This window comes from Schistocerca piceifrons, chromosome 1, assembly GCF_021461385.2.
Source record: "Schistocerca piceifrons isolate TAMUIC-IGC-003096 chromosome 1, iqSchPice1.1, whole genome shotgun sequence".
Lineage (NCBI taxonomy): Eukaryota > Metazoa > Arthropoda > Insecta > Orthoptera > Acrididae > Schistocerca > Schistocerca piceifrons.
Genome location: NC_060138.1, coordinates 170,792,322 through 170,807,470, shown reverse-complemented (window position 1 = coordinate 170,807,470; position 15,149 = coordinate 170,792,322). Strand labels below are relative to the sequence as shown.

General features: G+C 39.1%; 1 protein-coding gene across 1 annotated transcript in view; it reads right to left on the bottom strand.

The window, feature by feature from the left end:
* The window catches only part of LOC124801200 (mediator of RNA polymerase II transcription subunit 13), a 203,151-nt gene that overhangs the window by 11,848 nt on the left and 176,154 nt on the right, over nt 1-15,149 (bottom strand). The window contains exons 17-19 of the mRNA XM_047263056.1: nt 11,960-12,207; nt 6,947-7,138; nt 6,463-6,835 (exon numbers count right to left, since the gene is read on the bottom strand). Of these exons, the coding sequence (XP_047119012.1) occupies nt 6,463-6,835; nt 6,947-7,138; nt 11,960-12,207 (813 nt within the window). The remainder of the gene's footprint in view (nt 1-6,462; nt 6,836-6,946; nt 7,139-11,959; nt 12,208-15,149) is intronic.

Genomic DNA, 15,149 nt, shown 5'->3' with positions numbered 1-15,149 from the left:
GTATGGGATCCTTGTGGCAATTATTAAAACAAAGGCATTTCTCATTGTGGTTGAGCCTTCAAGAAATTTCGATCACCAACTTTCCCTCAGGGTGTAAAAATATTTTATTCATGTCCACCTACACATGGATACATGATCAATAAAATAAGGGAAATCAGAGCTTGCACAGAAATATTTAAGAGTTTATTTTTCCCAAGAGGTGTTAGAGCTGTCAGAATGGTGAAGAGGTGGCTTGAAGGTGATTGAGATCCTTCTGGCAGGCACTTAATTGTGAATCATTCAGAAATTTTAGAGATGTAGATCACAAGATGCTTTCTTGTGCAATTTTTGCCAGAGGAGAAATGGATATTCACAATATTGGCTGGTGTGCCCTGCGTAAACAGCAACACCAATCTTACCACCACCAAAAGATTATGTGAGCCCACCAGTTTGTGAGCCATATGCCAGCATGTGTACTTGGTTCCTACATCAGTGACATTCCTGATTTTTACCGTCTAATTACTTGTATTGATAAAGAACATTTCACCAAGGACACTATTTTCAACATTCAAAACAGCCACATGTGGATGATGTTACCTCCCATGCCACACATTCCTATGGTAAATACTTCTATACCACATAATGAGTGGTCTTTAAATATGTCTGCTTGTGTCTGTATATGTGTGTGTGTGTGCGCGCGAGTGTATACCTGTCCTTTTTTCCTCTCGGGATTGGAATGACTCCTTACCCTCTCCCTTAAGACCCACATCCTTTCGTCTTTCCCTCTCCTTCCCTCTTTCCTGATGAGGCAACAGTTTGTTGCGAAAGCTTGAATTTTGTGTGTATGTTTGTGTTTGTTTGTGCGTCTATCGACGTGCCAACACTTTCGTTTGGTAAGTCACATCATTTTTGTTTTTAGACATAATGAGTTTAGTTATACTGAAGCATTGTGCAATTTGTATAGGTGGAGTTATTGGAAGTTGTGCCACTGAAAATTCATGAAAAAAGGTGATGTCAGCACAGTGGCAGATCAACCCATTTAGTCAATTCCATTTGAGACTTCCCCACCAACATTTGACCCTTTCATTATGAGCGCCGTATTTAGCTGGCATCCATGTGTTGCTCTGTGTGTGAGCGCCATAGTTTGCCAGCATCCATGCGATGCTCTGTATATATGAGTGGTGTATTTAGTCGAAATCCAGGCGCTGAGCTGTGTTTACAAGCGCCGCAGTTTGCCGGCATTTACACGCTGATGTGAAAGTACGAGCAACATATATAGAAGGCGTCAACATAAATCTTCCTTCAAGCGTTACAGGACACTGGAAAACAGTTATTAATTCTTTCGAGGTTCATAACATTAATTTGAAAATTGTATTTGTGGCTAAGTCTAGTTAGTTTTATAAAATATTTTACCTCCCTTTTAGAATTCTACAGACGAGTTCAAAAAGAATTCTATTCACTAACAGACTCACTGATTCAGAAAATAAAAATCAACATATTGTTACATCACCTACAAAAACTAAGAAGAGAAGAGCTGTATGTAGTACTCCAGAATGAGAAGCAGAGAATATTTAACTCATTAACAGTGTCGGTGAACTAAGGACATCAGAAATATTTGTGCCTAAAATACACAATTTTGTGTCAGAAAATTCAGGGATTAAAGTAAACATAACTAGATCAGCAAAACTCTTAGATCAGTTTCAGCTTTTCTTATCTGAAGATCTCATAGAATTAATTGTAAATGAAACAAATCACTATTGGTTTTGGAAATATAATAGTAACATAAACAATTCAGAAGGAACTGAAGTAGCCGAACTATACTGTCTTTCTGCTGAATCATTTTTAACGATGCACAGCAAGAAACTCTCTTTGGTTGAGTATTGTGGTAAAGACAAACTTCTGTGTAGCAATATTTTTGGAGTAGACTTATTTCAAATTATTACAAATGCTACATTTCAACCATGATGTCGGTTCTACCAATGATCGTTTGTACAAAATACAGAACGTCATTGATTTATTACGAAAAAAATTTAGTCCGTCATTTCAATCATTATAAAAGCCGTGGACAGACAGAAGTTTACTGTTATATAAAGGGCAGCTGTCTTTCAAAACAATACATCCCATCCAAAAGAAACAGATTTGGTATAAAACCTTTTGTTCTTTGTGACTGAGATACAGGATTTGTACAAGATTTAATTGTTTATGCCATATCATCTACCCTGGTGGATACCAAAAATATGGATATTGGAAAGTCAGGAGCAATAGTTGAAGCACTTATGAAGCCCTGTTTTCCTAGGGCCATACCGTTTAAGTAGATAATTGGTATACTAGTCCAGCTTTATTTAGAATGCTACATAATAATTGCACAAATGCAAGCGGGACCGTAAGAAAGAGAAGGAAAGGAATGCCCAACATTGATGAACGATTTAAAAGAGGACAGGCAACATCTCGATCATGCCAAAATTTATCACTCATAAAGTGGATGGATAAAAAATAAGTCTATATGCTTTCTACCACGTACTCGGGTAACTTTGATACAATAATCAAGAACAGTGGGGGAAAGTAGTAGTCCAAAAACCTGTATGCCTATTCAATAGGTGCAGTAAATAAATCTGACATCGTTATAAGCACTGTGGAATCAACAGAAAAATCTTTGAAATGGTATCGCAAATATTTCTTTCGTATGTTGGACATTTGTATGTGGGGTGCCTCTTGCCTTTATAAACACAAGAGGAAAGAACCAGTATCCATTGCAAAATTTCAACTGCAGTTAATTTCGGAAATACTGGAAAAGTATCATCGAATTATAAAATGTCAACATCCAACAGGCTATAATCATCCACTGAGATTAACAGAAAGACATTTTCCTTAGGTTTACAAATTGGTAGGAGGAAACAGAAATAGAAAGTGTGTTGTTTGCAGTGCAAATGACAGAAGACAAGAATCTAAGCACAAGTGTAAAAACTGTAATGTGGGTTTGTGTGTTGACCCTTGTTTTCAAATAATACTGAATTACATTATTAAGTATAGACTGGCTAGTGAGATAGTTTTTGAAAGTAAAAGAAATAGGAATAACATTGAAATAGAAAGAGCGGATGGTACTCTAGCAGAAGAACCACAGGAGGTTCTGAACAGATGGCAAGAATATATTGAATGTCTGCGTAAGGGGGATGAAATGCAAAGCAAAATCAAGGTTGAAGCGGAGCAATATGTGCCGGTAGATGGAAAGGGATTTACCATCTTGGAAGCAGAAGTAGAAAAGGTGCTGAAGGAGATGAAGAACAGGAAGGCATGTGGAATAGATGAATTGCCAGCAAAACTGTTGAAGAGTCTGGGAAACAAGGCAAGAAAAGAAATAGTCTTCCTCTGTAACGAGATATATGACAAAGGGGAATGGCCTGAGGACTTCGCTGCAACAGTTATGATACCAATAGAGAAAAAGAGAAATACTAAAAAATGTGAAGACCACCAGACCATCAGTGTAATTTCTCATGCAGCTAAAGTCTTGCTGAGAGTGTTGAATAGAAGGTTATATGGCAAGCTGGATAGAGGTATTGCAGAGGCGCAGTTCGGATTTAGAAGAGGAAAAGGAACAAGAGATGCTATTGGCCTTCTAAGAACTATAGAGGAAAGATATATGGAAAAGAGTAGAGAAATCTTTGCTGTTTTTATAGATTTAGAAAAGGCGTTTGACAGAGTTCAGTGGAACAAGCTGATGGATATCTTGAAAAGGAAAGGAGTAGATTGGAAAGAGAGACGACTGATACAGAATCTATATTTACACCAGAAAGTAAGGATAAGGATTGGAAATGAAATGTCAGAAGGAAGCAGCATTGGACGAGGTGTTAGACGAGGTTGTTGCCTTTCCCCACTGTTGTTTAACGTATACCTTGAAAGTTTAGATGGGAAAAGAGGAATATGTATTGATGGAAAGAGAATAGAACGTATAAGATTTGCCGATGACATGGTATTAGTGGCAGAAAGTGAGCAGACAGTGAATAACATCCTCAAAGATTTGAATGAAGCTTGTGTGGAATATGGGATGCAAATAAACACAGCAAAAACAAAGAGTATGGTCATCAGTACAAGACGCAGACTGTCCAATATTAAAATAGGACAATCTACCATTAGCCAAGTAAGTGAATTTAAATAGAATAGAACGTATAAGATTTGCCGATGACATGGTATTAGTGGCAGAAAGTGAGCAGACAGTGAATAACATCCTCAAAGATTTGAATGAAGCTTGTGTGGAATATGGGATGCAAATAAACACAGCAAAAACAAAGAGTATGGTCATCAGTACAAGACGCAGACTGTCCAATATTAAAATAGGACAATCTACCATTAGCCAAGTAAGTGAATTTAAATATCTCGGAAGCACAATAACTGAAGACTTGAGATGTCACAAGGAGGTGAAAACTCTAATTGCCATAGTGAAGGAGGCATTCAACAGAAAGAGGAGACTCTTATGTGGCAAATTAGATAAAGGTCTAAGGAGAAGGGCTGACAAATGTTTTGTCTGGAGTGTGGCACTATATGAGGCAGAAACATGGACGCTGAGACGAAAGGATGAAAAAAGTTTAGAAGCATTTGAGATGTGGATGTGGAGGATAATGGAGAGGATAACTTGGATGGAAAGAGTGAGTAACGAAAGAGTAATGGATACAATTGGCGAGAGAAGATATCTACTGAAGGTTATAAGACAAAGGTAAAAGAACTGGTTGGGACATTCATTGAGAAGGGAGTGTTTGCTAGCAGATGCTTTGGAAGGACTGGTTTGTGGGAGAAGACTGAGACGAAGAAGGAAATACAAGATGATAGACGACATAGAGGAAAGAGGAAATTATGCAGGCCTGAAGAGGATGGCAGAAGACCGGACAGCCTGGAGATCTACCATGTGAAAACCTGCCTTTAGGCAGAACACTGATGATGATGATGGTGATGATGATGATGATATTAAGAATCTCTTGAATGATCCCAAATTACATTGTTGTTTATAATACTTGTAAAATCTTGGAATATATTGTTATGTAATGCTTAAATAAGGTAACCTGCACATCAGCGTACTGACGTGCAACGTTCACAGTTCGCAGCACACTGCACCGATCAGTGGCACCACTGCAGCGGAGCAGACTGTCGTAACTAAGGCCAGTATTACACTATCAAATTTCTTTGTCAAAGATTTGATCTAATATTCATCAAATTTCTTTGACAAAGATCTTTGATGTGGCGCTAAAAAGGGGTATTACACTGTCGTCATATTTTTTTGTCAAAGTTCAAGATGGCTGAGAACAACAACTTGTTATTAACTGTAACAGTTGCATGTACCACAATTGCACTGTGTGCACATGTGGAAAAGAAGCAAGGGGGAAAAAGGAAACGTACCTGGGTGAAGCCCTGGGGTTTGACGACACGATAAAAGCATTCAACAAAACTTGTTACGTGAGCTTATAGTGGAGGACGTCAAGTCGTTCATCAATTACTTAAGAATGGATGAGTAAACATTTCAGTATGTGCTCAGTGAAGTGTATCCTCATATCACAAAGCACAATACTCACTCAATAACTGCTATATCTGCAAAAGACAGGCTCACCTAACACTCCGATTCCTTGCTACAGGAGAGAGTTAGGTTAGGTTAGGTTAGGTTAGGTTAGGTCAGGTCTCCAATCTTCTTAATCTATTTTTGTATTCGGGGTGCCTCACACTGTAAAGCGCCTCATCAGCTTCATACATCTCTATTAAATTTGTAGTTGTCGGTACACACAAATTGTATTTACTGGCAATGTTTATAAAAACACTACAAAGACAAAACGCTGCAGCAATGCTAGCACTCCATGTGGTAACATGTCACATTGCAGTGAATAGGACACAAGCGACTTCTTTGATCAAATCTACAGCGAGGCCCTAGATTTGATCAAATTTCTTTGACAACAGATGAGATTTGACATAGTTCCCTATTACACCATCAAATTTCTTTGACAAAAGTGCAACCCCTTCAGACTACTACTGAGTGATGCATTTAGTTTATGAAGCCACTATAGTCAGAGGCGTACATGTTATTGATATGTTAGAATTGATTCACTACAAACATATTGGGAAATTTGTACAACCTATACTGTAGTCATTTTATTGAGCAGCTTGCTATGTACCTATCTAAGAATTATCTCATTAGTCTAAATTTTAAAAAAGTTTTGTCCTAATTGTAATAAAAAAAGAGCAATTTTTAGACATGTATTTGTGTAGAAGTTTATATATCTATTCCTGTCAACAGCATCTAGAAATGTAATACGAATTGCAAACATCTCATGTATTTGATGCCAGACTAATCATTAACAATTTGAAACAATTGTTAATTTGAGACACTGTGATTTATGTAACTACAGAACAATGAGAGTAGTAATTTTAGTAACACTGAATCATTGTTCTTTGCTTACAGTATTTCCATTTATTATGAATTAAAAATAAATCTTAAAAAGATGTTACCTTTAAGTTCTCCATGCCCTATTCGGCCAATGCGACCCACCACTAACCGCCACGACTGTACACTTTGTGACATTACACTCAAAATGAAGTCCATAAGTTTCTGAAGCCCTACACGCCTTGCAGATGCCTTTCTTCTTCGACTTCTATTTGGAATATCAATGTTTATAACTGAAGTTTCATAAATTTCACCACGCTCATCTGTGGCTGCAGTAAGCAACCAGCGTTGGTCTTCAGACAGACAATAACTCACATACAACACAGAACACTGTTCTCCACTAGACTGGCCAAATGATTCATTTGATTCTGCTTTCTCCTTAACTGGTGCAAGAACATAGGGTGGTGTGTAGAGACGATAGGGAGCTCTGTTCTTTTCCTGCAAAACAAATGCTTTCAGTTACTGTTTACAAAATAGTTGTTCAAATTCAACTACAGCTTCTAAGTATACCACAAAGTTCTATGAAAATAAACAAAAACAGAAACTCACATCTTTTTTCTTCAAGAATAGATCAGCCATAGCTGCTGTGCCAAAACCAGTTAATGACTTTATATTTGATGTATGTGTAAGCAGACGTCGGCATTGAGAAAATACTGAGAACGCCTGCGCTCTCATTTGATCATTGTGTTTGATGTGATCACCCATCTTCCCAAGTTCCACTATGCTTTCTAGAGATATTATCTGTAACAAAACCAATGACAAGTACACGGTTAAAACAAGTAATATATGTGATCTTGTCTTGATAAGCCTAAAAAAAAGCTAAAGATTCTAGGCATCAACTGAGCAACGAAGTGATAGTACGGGTACAGAAATTCAGAATCAGTCACTTCTTGTACTACTCGCAGCCTAATAACAACTGTAAAAAACAGAATGCAATTAAATGAACGTTATTGTTGTTGTTGCTGTCTTCAGTCCTGAGACTGGTTTGATGCAGCTCTCCACACTACTCTATCCTGTGTAAGGTTCTTCATCTCCCAGTACCTACTGCAGCCTACACCCTTCTGAATCTGCTTAGTGTATTCATCTCTTGGTCTCCCTCTACGATTTTTACCCTCCATGCTGCCCACCAATACTAAATTGGTGATCCCTCGATGTCTCAGAACATGTCCTACCAACCGATCCCTTCTTCTAGTCAAGTTGTGCCACAAGCTCCTCTTCTCCCCAATTCTATTCAATACCTCCTCATTAGTTAAGTGATCTACCCATCTAATCTTTAGCATTCTTCTGTAGCACCACATTTCGAAAGCTTATATTCTCTTCTTGTCTAAACTATTTATCAGCCACGTTTCACTTCCATACATGGCTACACTCCATACAAATACTTTCAGAAACAACTTCCTGAAATTTAAATCTATACTCAATGTTAAAAAATTTTTCTTCTTCAGAAACGCTTTCCTTGCCATTGCCAGTCTACATTTTATATCCTCTCTACTTCGACCATCATCAGTTATTTTGCTACCCAAATAGCAAAACTCATTTACTATTTTAAGTGTTCAAATGGTTCAAATGGCTCTGAGCACTATGGGACTTAACATCTATGGTCATCAGTCCCCTAGAACTTAGAACTACTTAAACCTAACTAACCTAAGGACAGCACACAACACCCAGCCATCACGAGGCAGAGAAAATCCCTGACCCCGCCGGGAATCGAACCCGGGAACCCGGGTATTTTAAGTGTCTCATTTCCTAATCTAATACCCTCAGCATCACCCGACTTAACTCGACTACATTCCATTATCCTTGTTTTGCTTTTGTTGATGTTCATCTTATATTCTCCTTTCAAGACACTGTCCATTCCATTCAACTTCTCTTCCAAGTCCTTTGCTGTCTCTGATTGAATTACAATGTCATCGGCGAACCTCAAAGTTTATATTTCTTCTCCATGGATTTTAATACCTACTCCGAATTTTTCTTTTGTTTCCTTTACTGCTTGCTCAATATACAGATTGAATAGCATCGGTGAGAGGCTACAACCTTGTCTCACTCCCTTCCCAACCGCTGCTTCCCTTTCATGTCCATCGACTCTTATAACTGCCATCTGGTTTCTGTATTTTACCCCTGCCACCTTTAGAATTTGAAAGAGAGTATTCCAGCCAACATTGTCAAAAGCTTTCTCTAAGTCTACAAATGCTAGAAACATAGGTTTGCCTTTCCTTAATCTTTCTTCTAAGATAAGTCGTAAGGTCAGTATTGCCTCACGTGTTCCAACTTTTCTATGGAATCAAAACTGATCTTCCCCGAAGTCGGCTTCTACCAGTTTTTCCATTCATCTGTAAATAATTCGTGTTAGTATTTTGCAGCTGTGACTTATTAAACTGATAGTTCGGTAATTTTCACATCTGTCAACACCTGCTTTCTTTGGGATTGGAATTATTATATTCTTCTTGAAGTCTGAGGGTATTTCGCCTGTTTCATACATCTTGCTCACCAGATGGTAGAGTTTTGTCAGGACTGGCTCTCCCAAGGCCGTCAGTAGTTCTAATGGAATGTTGTCTACTCCCGGGTCCTTGTTTCGACTTAGGTCTTTCAGTGCTCTGTTAAACTCTTCACGCAGTATCATATCCCCCATTTCATTTTCAACTACATCCTCTTCCATTTCTATAATATTGTCCTCAAGTACATTGCCCTTGTATAGATCCTCTATATACTCCTTCCACCTTTCTGCTTTCCCCTCTTTGCTTAGAACTGGGTTTCCATCTGAGCTCTTGATAGTCATACAAGTGGCTTCTCTTTTCTCCAAAGGTCTCTTTAATTTTCCTGTAGGCAGTATCTATCTTACCCCTAGTGAGATAAGCCTCTACATCCTTACATTTGTCCTCTACCTATCCCTGCTTAGCCATTTTGCACTTCCCGTAGATCTGATTTTTCAGGCGTTTGTATTCCTTATTGCCTGCTTCATTTACTGCATTTTTATATTTTCTCCTTTCATCAATTAAATTCAATATTTCTTCTGTTACCCAAGGATTTCTACTAGCCCTCATCTTTTTACCTACTTGATCCTCTGCTGCCTTCACTACTTCATCCCTCAGAGCTACCCATTCTTCTTCTACTGTATTTCTTTCCCCCATTCCTGTCAATTGTTCCCTTATGCTCTCCCTGAAACTCCGTACAACCTCTGGTTCTTTCAGTTCATCCAGTTCCCATCTCCTTAAATTCCCACCTTTTTGCAGTTTCTTCAGTTTTAATCTACAGTCCATAACCAATAGATTGTGGTCAGAGTCTACATCTGCCCCTGGAAATGTCTTACAATTTAAAACCTGGTTCCTAAATCTCTGTCTTACCATTATATAATCTATCTGATACCTTCTAGCATCTCCAGGATTCTTCCATGTATACAACCTTCTTTTATGATTCTTGAACCAAGTGTTAGCTATGATTAAGTTATGGTCTGTGCAAAATTCTACCAGACGGCTTCCTCTTTCATTTCTTACCCCCAAACCATTTCACCTACTATGTTTCCTTCTCTCCCTTTTCCTATTCTCGAATTCCAATCATCCATGACTATTAAATTTTCGTCTCCCTTCACTACCTGAATAATTTCTATTATCTCATCATACATTTCATTACTGTCATCATCATCTGCAGAGCTAGAGTGCATATAAACTTTTACTACTGTAGTAGGCATGGGCTTCATGTCTATCTTGGCCACAATAATGCATTCACTATGCTGTTTGTAGTAGCTAACCCGCACTCCTATTTTCCTATTCATTATTAAACCTACTCCTGCATTACCCATATTTGATTTTGTAATTATAACCCTGTATTCACCTGACCAAAAGTCTTGTTCCTCCTGCCACCGAACTTCTCACAGTACCAGGACAGCAAGGATGTTTTGGTTAGTTTTACAAGGCCAGATCAGTCAATCATCCACACTGTTGCCCCTGCAACTACTGAAAAGGCTGCTGCCCCTCTCCAGGAACCAGACACCCCTCCGTTGTGGTTGCACCTACGGTACAGCCATTTGTATCACTGAGGCACGCAAGCCTCCCCACCAACGGCAAGGATTTTGCATTTTTGGCCACACTGTTATAAAATTTCATGGAACTCAGCAGTTCACAGGTATTACATCCACACTGATTTCATTGAACAACAATATTTTTTAAGAAAGTGCTATAATTTTTAGAGGAGGATATTTAAGTCTGTGGTCATAACATGTGAGTTCCACATTTCTGTGGATAAAAATACTGCACAATAGAACAATGAAATTACACAGTAAGTTAAAGATAAGCGAAGTGGTTTCTTAAAAGGTGAAAAACTGTGTGTGCATGAGAGGGTTGGGGAAGAGATGAGGGCAAAAAAGATACACACGTAGACATACAGAGTAAGGGGAGGAGGTGGGGTGGGGTGGGGTGAGGTGGAGGGGAGTATAGGGGAGAAGATGGAGTGAGGGAGGAGAGAGATATCCGTGGGAACAACACATTCTCCTCTACAAATTCCATTTGTGTGTTCGAGATATGTGTCGATTGAGGTCCATTGGTAAGGCAAGAGAACAATTTAGTTAGCTACAGGTATCTCAAATAAGTGAAACTCATCTCCAAGCCCATCTACACAGTCAAAGATGAAAAATGTCAGAACAGTAAAGCTATATCCACTGTCAGGTCTTAGAAACAAACAGCAATGTTTTATACATTTTATCCACTATATTCTCAGAAGTTAATGATTATACGATCCAGTGCATGTGATAAATTTGTTTTTTAGCAGCATTATTTGGTAGCTGACGATAATTGGTAAGGAAATACATGATCGCCTGCCCACTGATAATCATAGTCTGTCACATGGATTGGTCAATAAATGAAGAAATGAACACAATACTAAATGATGAGTAACAATACATGGCATTTGCGAATACTATTGATGTAATTGTATGGAGGGGAGTGATTCAAATATACTGTCTCACCTCTGACATTGCATACATCTATGCACACTGTTCCACATTAACTATACTGCTCAATACAAGGATCAATCTTCACAGAAAGATGGTCATGTAATAATAACAATAATAATAATAAGTTATTGTTTACTCATCCAGGAAGTAAAAACTCTAACTAGACCATTTATTATGAAGCTACAAGCAATTTCACCCCTCTCAATGATTAAAACAATTTCTATGGATATAAACAAAGAGTATACCTCAACATGCTAGGTGCTGATTGTGTCATCACATCAATATTTTTATATGGAGATGGCAGCGAGTGGTTAATGGTTGAAACTGCTAACAGCGAATAACCATGTTCCCAGAAATTTTATTAAGAACTGCCAAAAAGGCACAAAATAGAAGTAAAAGTCAAATCTACAACCCAAGAGAACACTGACTGTGGAAATAATACTTCATGAACAAAGCATCTCTAATACACAACAGAAATAAGCATCTACACATTACCAAAAAACATTTATTGTTGTACCCTCTCACAGAAAGTGTCAATCTTTGATTGCACCTATAAGCCTTGTAAGATTTTTCTACTCATATTTAATAAAAATAGGTTTTCTTTTTACACAATTTACCTGCACAGTTATATTATTGCGCATATTCTCTGGCACATTGCTTTGCACAGCAATGAAGCATCTTAATAAGCCCAGGCAGGAGAGGCGCTGAAGGTCTGGACTGTCTCTTCCAATGGTGAAAGGATCGACAATGTACACAACTATTGCTGGGGGATCTGAATCATCATCATCATGACTGCAATCACCAGAACCACCCACTGAACCACCAGATAACAATGGATCACGAGCCCCAGATCCTGTGTCACTATCTGCCAAAGCAATCAGAAGATAAAAAATAATTACAAGACCATTTAACACTAACAAGTGCAAATATAAAATTATGCCTTTTAAGAATATGTTGCAAGAGTAAGACAAATAAGTACTAACATGAGGTAAATTTAGAATTTTCGGATCTGTACAGTTTGTAATGTATGCTATATAATCAAATTCTGTTATTCAATTATTATCCAAGAAATCAAATTACATGCAGGAGACTACTACACAAATATTATGTGAAATAGCATTCCATGTATTACACAATAAATTCAGCGAATCTTTTTGCCATTACATATGGAACAATATCACATTAACCAAGTAAATTTGCCTCGAATGCCTGTCGACTTACTATAAAAATTCAAAATGAGCACGTGCAGTTGTCTTTATAGAAAGTTTTGCAAGCAGTATTTGTGCCACTATTTTCTTTTTATGATCTATATATCATATCATGTGCAGTCATATTTTTCTCTTTCATTCACAGGTAGTGATAAATCTTACATGTTTGCAGTCCAACAGTACCTAATTTCAGTTTCATCCTTCAAAGAACTAAGTCCAGAAGCTACATAGCTCTGAAATGGATGTGTTACATGAATAGTGATCATAAATTTAACTGTTTGCAATATTCAAAGTAAGTTACTCCAGGTCATAAACAAATTGTACATACAAGCAAGGATAAAATTAATTATTTATTTAGTTACTGCCTTAAATTCTTCTATCATACTGTAAAACACAAACAACTGAATGGCCACAATGAACTGAAGTTTATTCTTCTTCCATATACAAGCAAACTACAACTGCAAACATACACAAACACAGAAACAATTCAGGCACTGATAATATGCAGCTGCTGAGAATCAGTAACAACAAAATAGAGGGAGAGTGCCTGCTGCACTGATCTTATAAAGACGAGGGCTCTGGTAGATAGCACAGAGAATGATATCCTGTGTGCAAAAGTCATCTGGCCGACTGCGGGTGGTCTCTGATGGCCGGCCCACATGGATGCTGTTGGCTGAATATTCGAAGCGTAGCACACCAGCTGCTTGGTGCCATGACTTGTATTCAAGTTCTACGCACAGATTTATAGCACGTCCTTCTCCCCTCCCCTATTCCCAGCCCCCCCCCCCTAAAAATATTTATTAAATTACTATAAAGAATAGGCGTTATGCTGATGGGGCATCAGGGTGAATGTGTAAAAATCCCTGGCAACAGTAGCGGATGCCACAGGCAATGATGGCAGCATCTCGACATCCACCTCCTCCAAGTGGTGGAACTGTGCCAAGGTGAAGGCACCAGCCACACTGGCAGCGAAATTGCTGGTGGCAGTAAAGCTTTGTGGGAAGGCCCGGCAACAGGTGCTGGAGGGGGTGGGGCGCGAGGAGCTGGACCCCAGAGGAGAGAAGAGAGGCAGGAGGCGGCGACATCAACAAGGAGGGTAGTTCTGTCCGTGTAGAAGGGACATCCAACAAGGCCACGACAGGTGCTGAGGAAGGAGGCTGCAGCGGCGGATCTGCATAAGCAGATGCAGGAGAAAGTGTGGCTGGCAACCACAGAGCATCTCGGATGGACTCTCTTGCAGCAAATTCCTTTAGGGGTGCAAAAATCCTAGAAAACCTGAGAGACAAATTGTGGATCATTATCTGCCATAAATATATCACGCAATCCTTCAATAGAAAAAAATTTGGAGTAGGTCTGAATCATAGCTGTGACATAAGGAGAGCGGATAACATGTGAAGCAGCGACAACCAATGGCGAGGCAGAATTTAGGAAGGGTCTCAAGAAATCAACATGGATACGTTTCCACAGACACTGCATTGTGGACCATGGAGAGACTGAGCCTGTGGTGCCTCCTTTTGTGTACGAAATTGAGAGCAGGCCGCTACAAGATGTACACAGTCACCATCAATGATAAGCCAATATGAGTGAGACAGGCCAATAACTTGGTACCCGATACCACCCCCCCCCCCCTCCCCCCCAATGTCTCTGATGTAGGAGCTGAAGCACATATCACCATAGGGTGGCCAGCATCAGAACCCTAGGCGAGAGCACATCCTTAGCTAAGAGAACATCATCATCAAATAGCAACCAGCAGTGAATGGGGGCAAAATAGTTGTGCCAAAGATGCTTGAACGAGGAGAACAACTTGACACAAAATCTGATCTGCAGCAATAACAGCTGCAATCCAGGAGCTCATAACCCTTCCATTGTGCATTGTGCCTCAACGCCTAAGTGAAAGCACACGAGTTCATCCCGATCAATAGTATGATCCGGCCCCATCGGAAGCTGGTGCAGCACATCGGCACCGGCACTGTGTGGCAGGCCAAAAATGTATTTCACAGTTGTAGCAAGACAGAAACAAGGCCCAATCCCAGAGGCAATGTGGTGCTTTGTCGGACAACAAAGCAGAAGGATTAAAGAAGAAACCAAGGGCTTGTGATCAGTAATGAGGTCGAACTGGGACCCATACAAGAACACATTAAACTTTTTGAGGACATAGACAAAAGCAAGCACTTTATTTTCAAATTGGAGTAGCACTACCGAATGGAGTTGAGCATTTTTAATGCTTAATCTGTCAGACTTTAAGAACCATCCTCATATCAATGTGCGAGAATGAGACTGAATCCACAATGAGAGGCATCTGTAGCACAACCAGGTTACGGAATAAATTTGTGCTAGTAAGTGATTTTAATTAAAAATTGCTACAGTTCTTTGACATTTGTAGGGTAATGCAGAACTGTAATTGCAGCAACATGACAATGTAAAGGCATAACACCATACTGATAAACCTCAAACCCCAAACACACATGGTATGGCTGAAAAAAGTGTAACATGCCCAAGCCACGCTTCAACCCTGCAGTACATAAGACTATGAACAAGGTGGGTTATGTAAACGTTCTTCCACGGATGCACCCCCTTGGACATTGTCAATTGTAAAAAA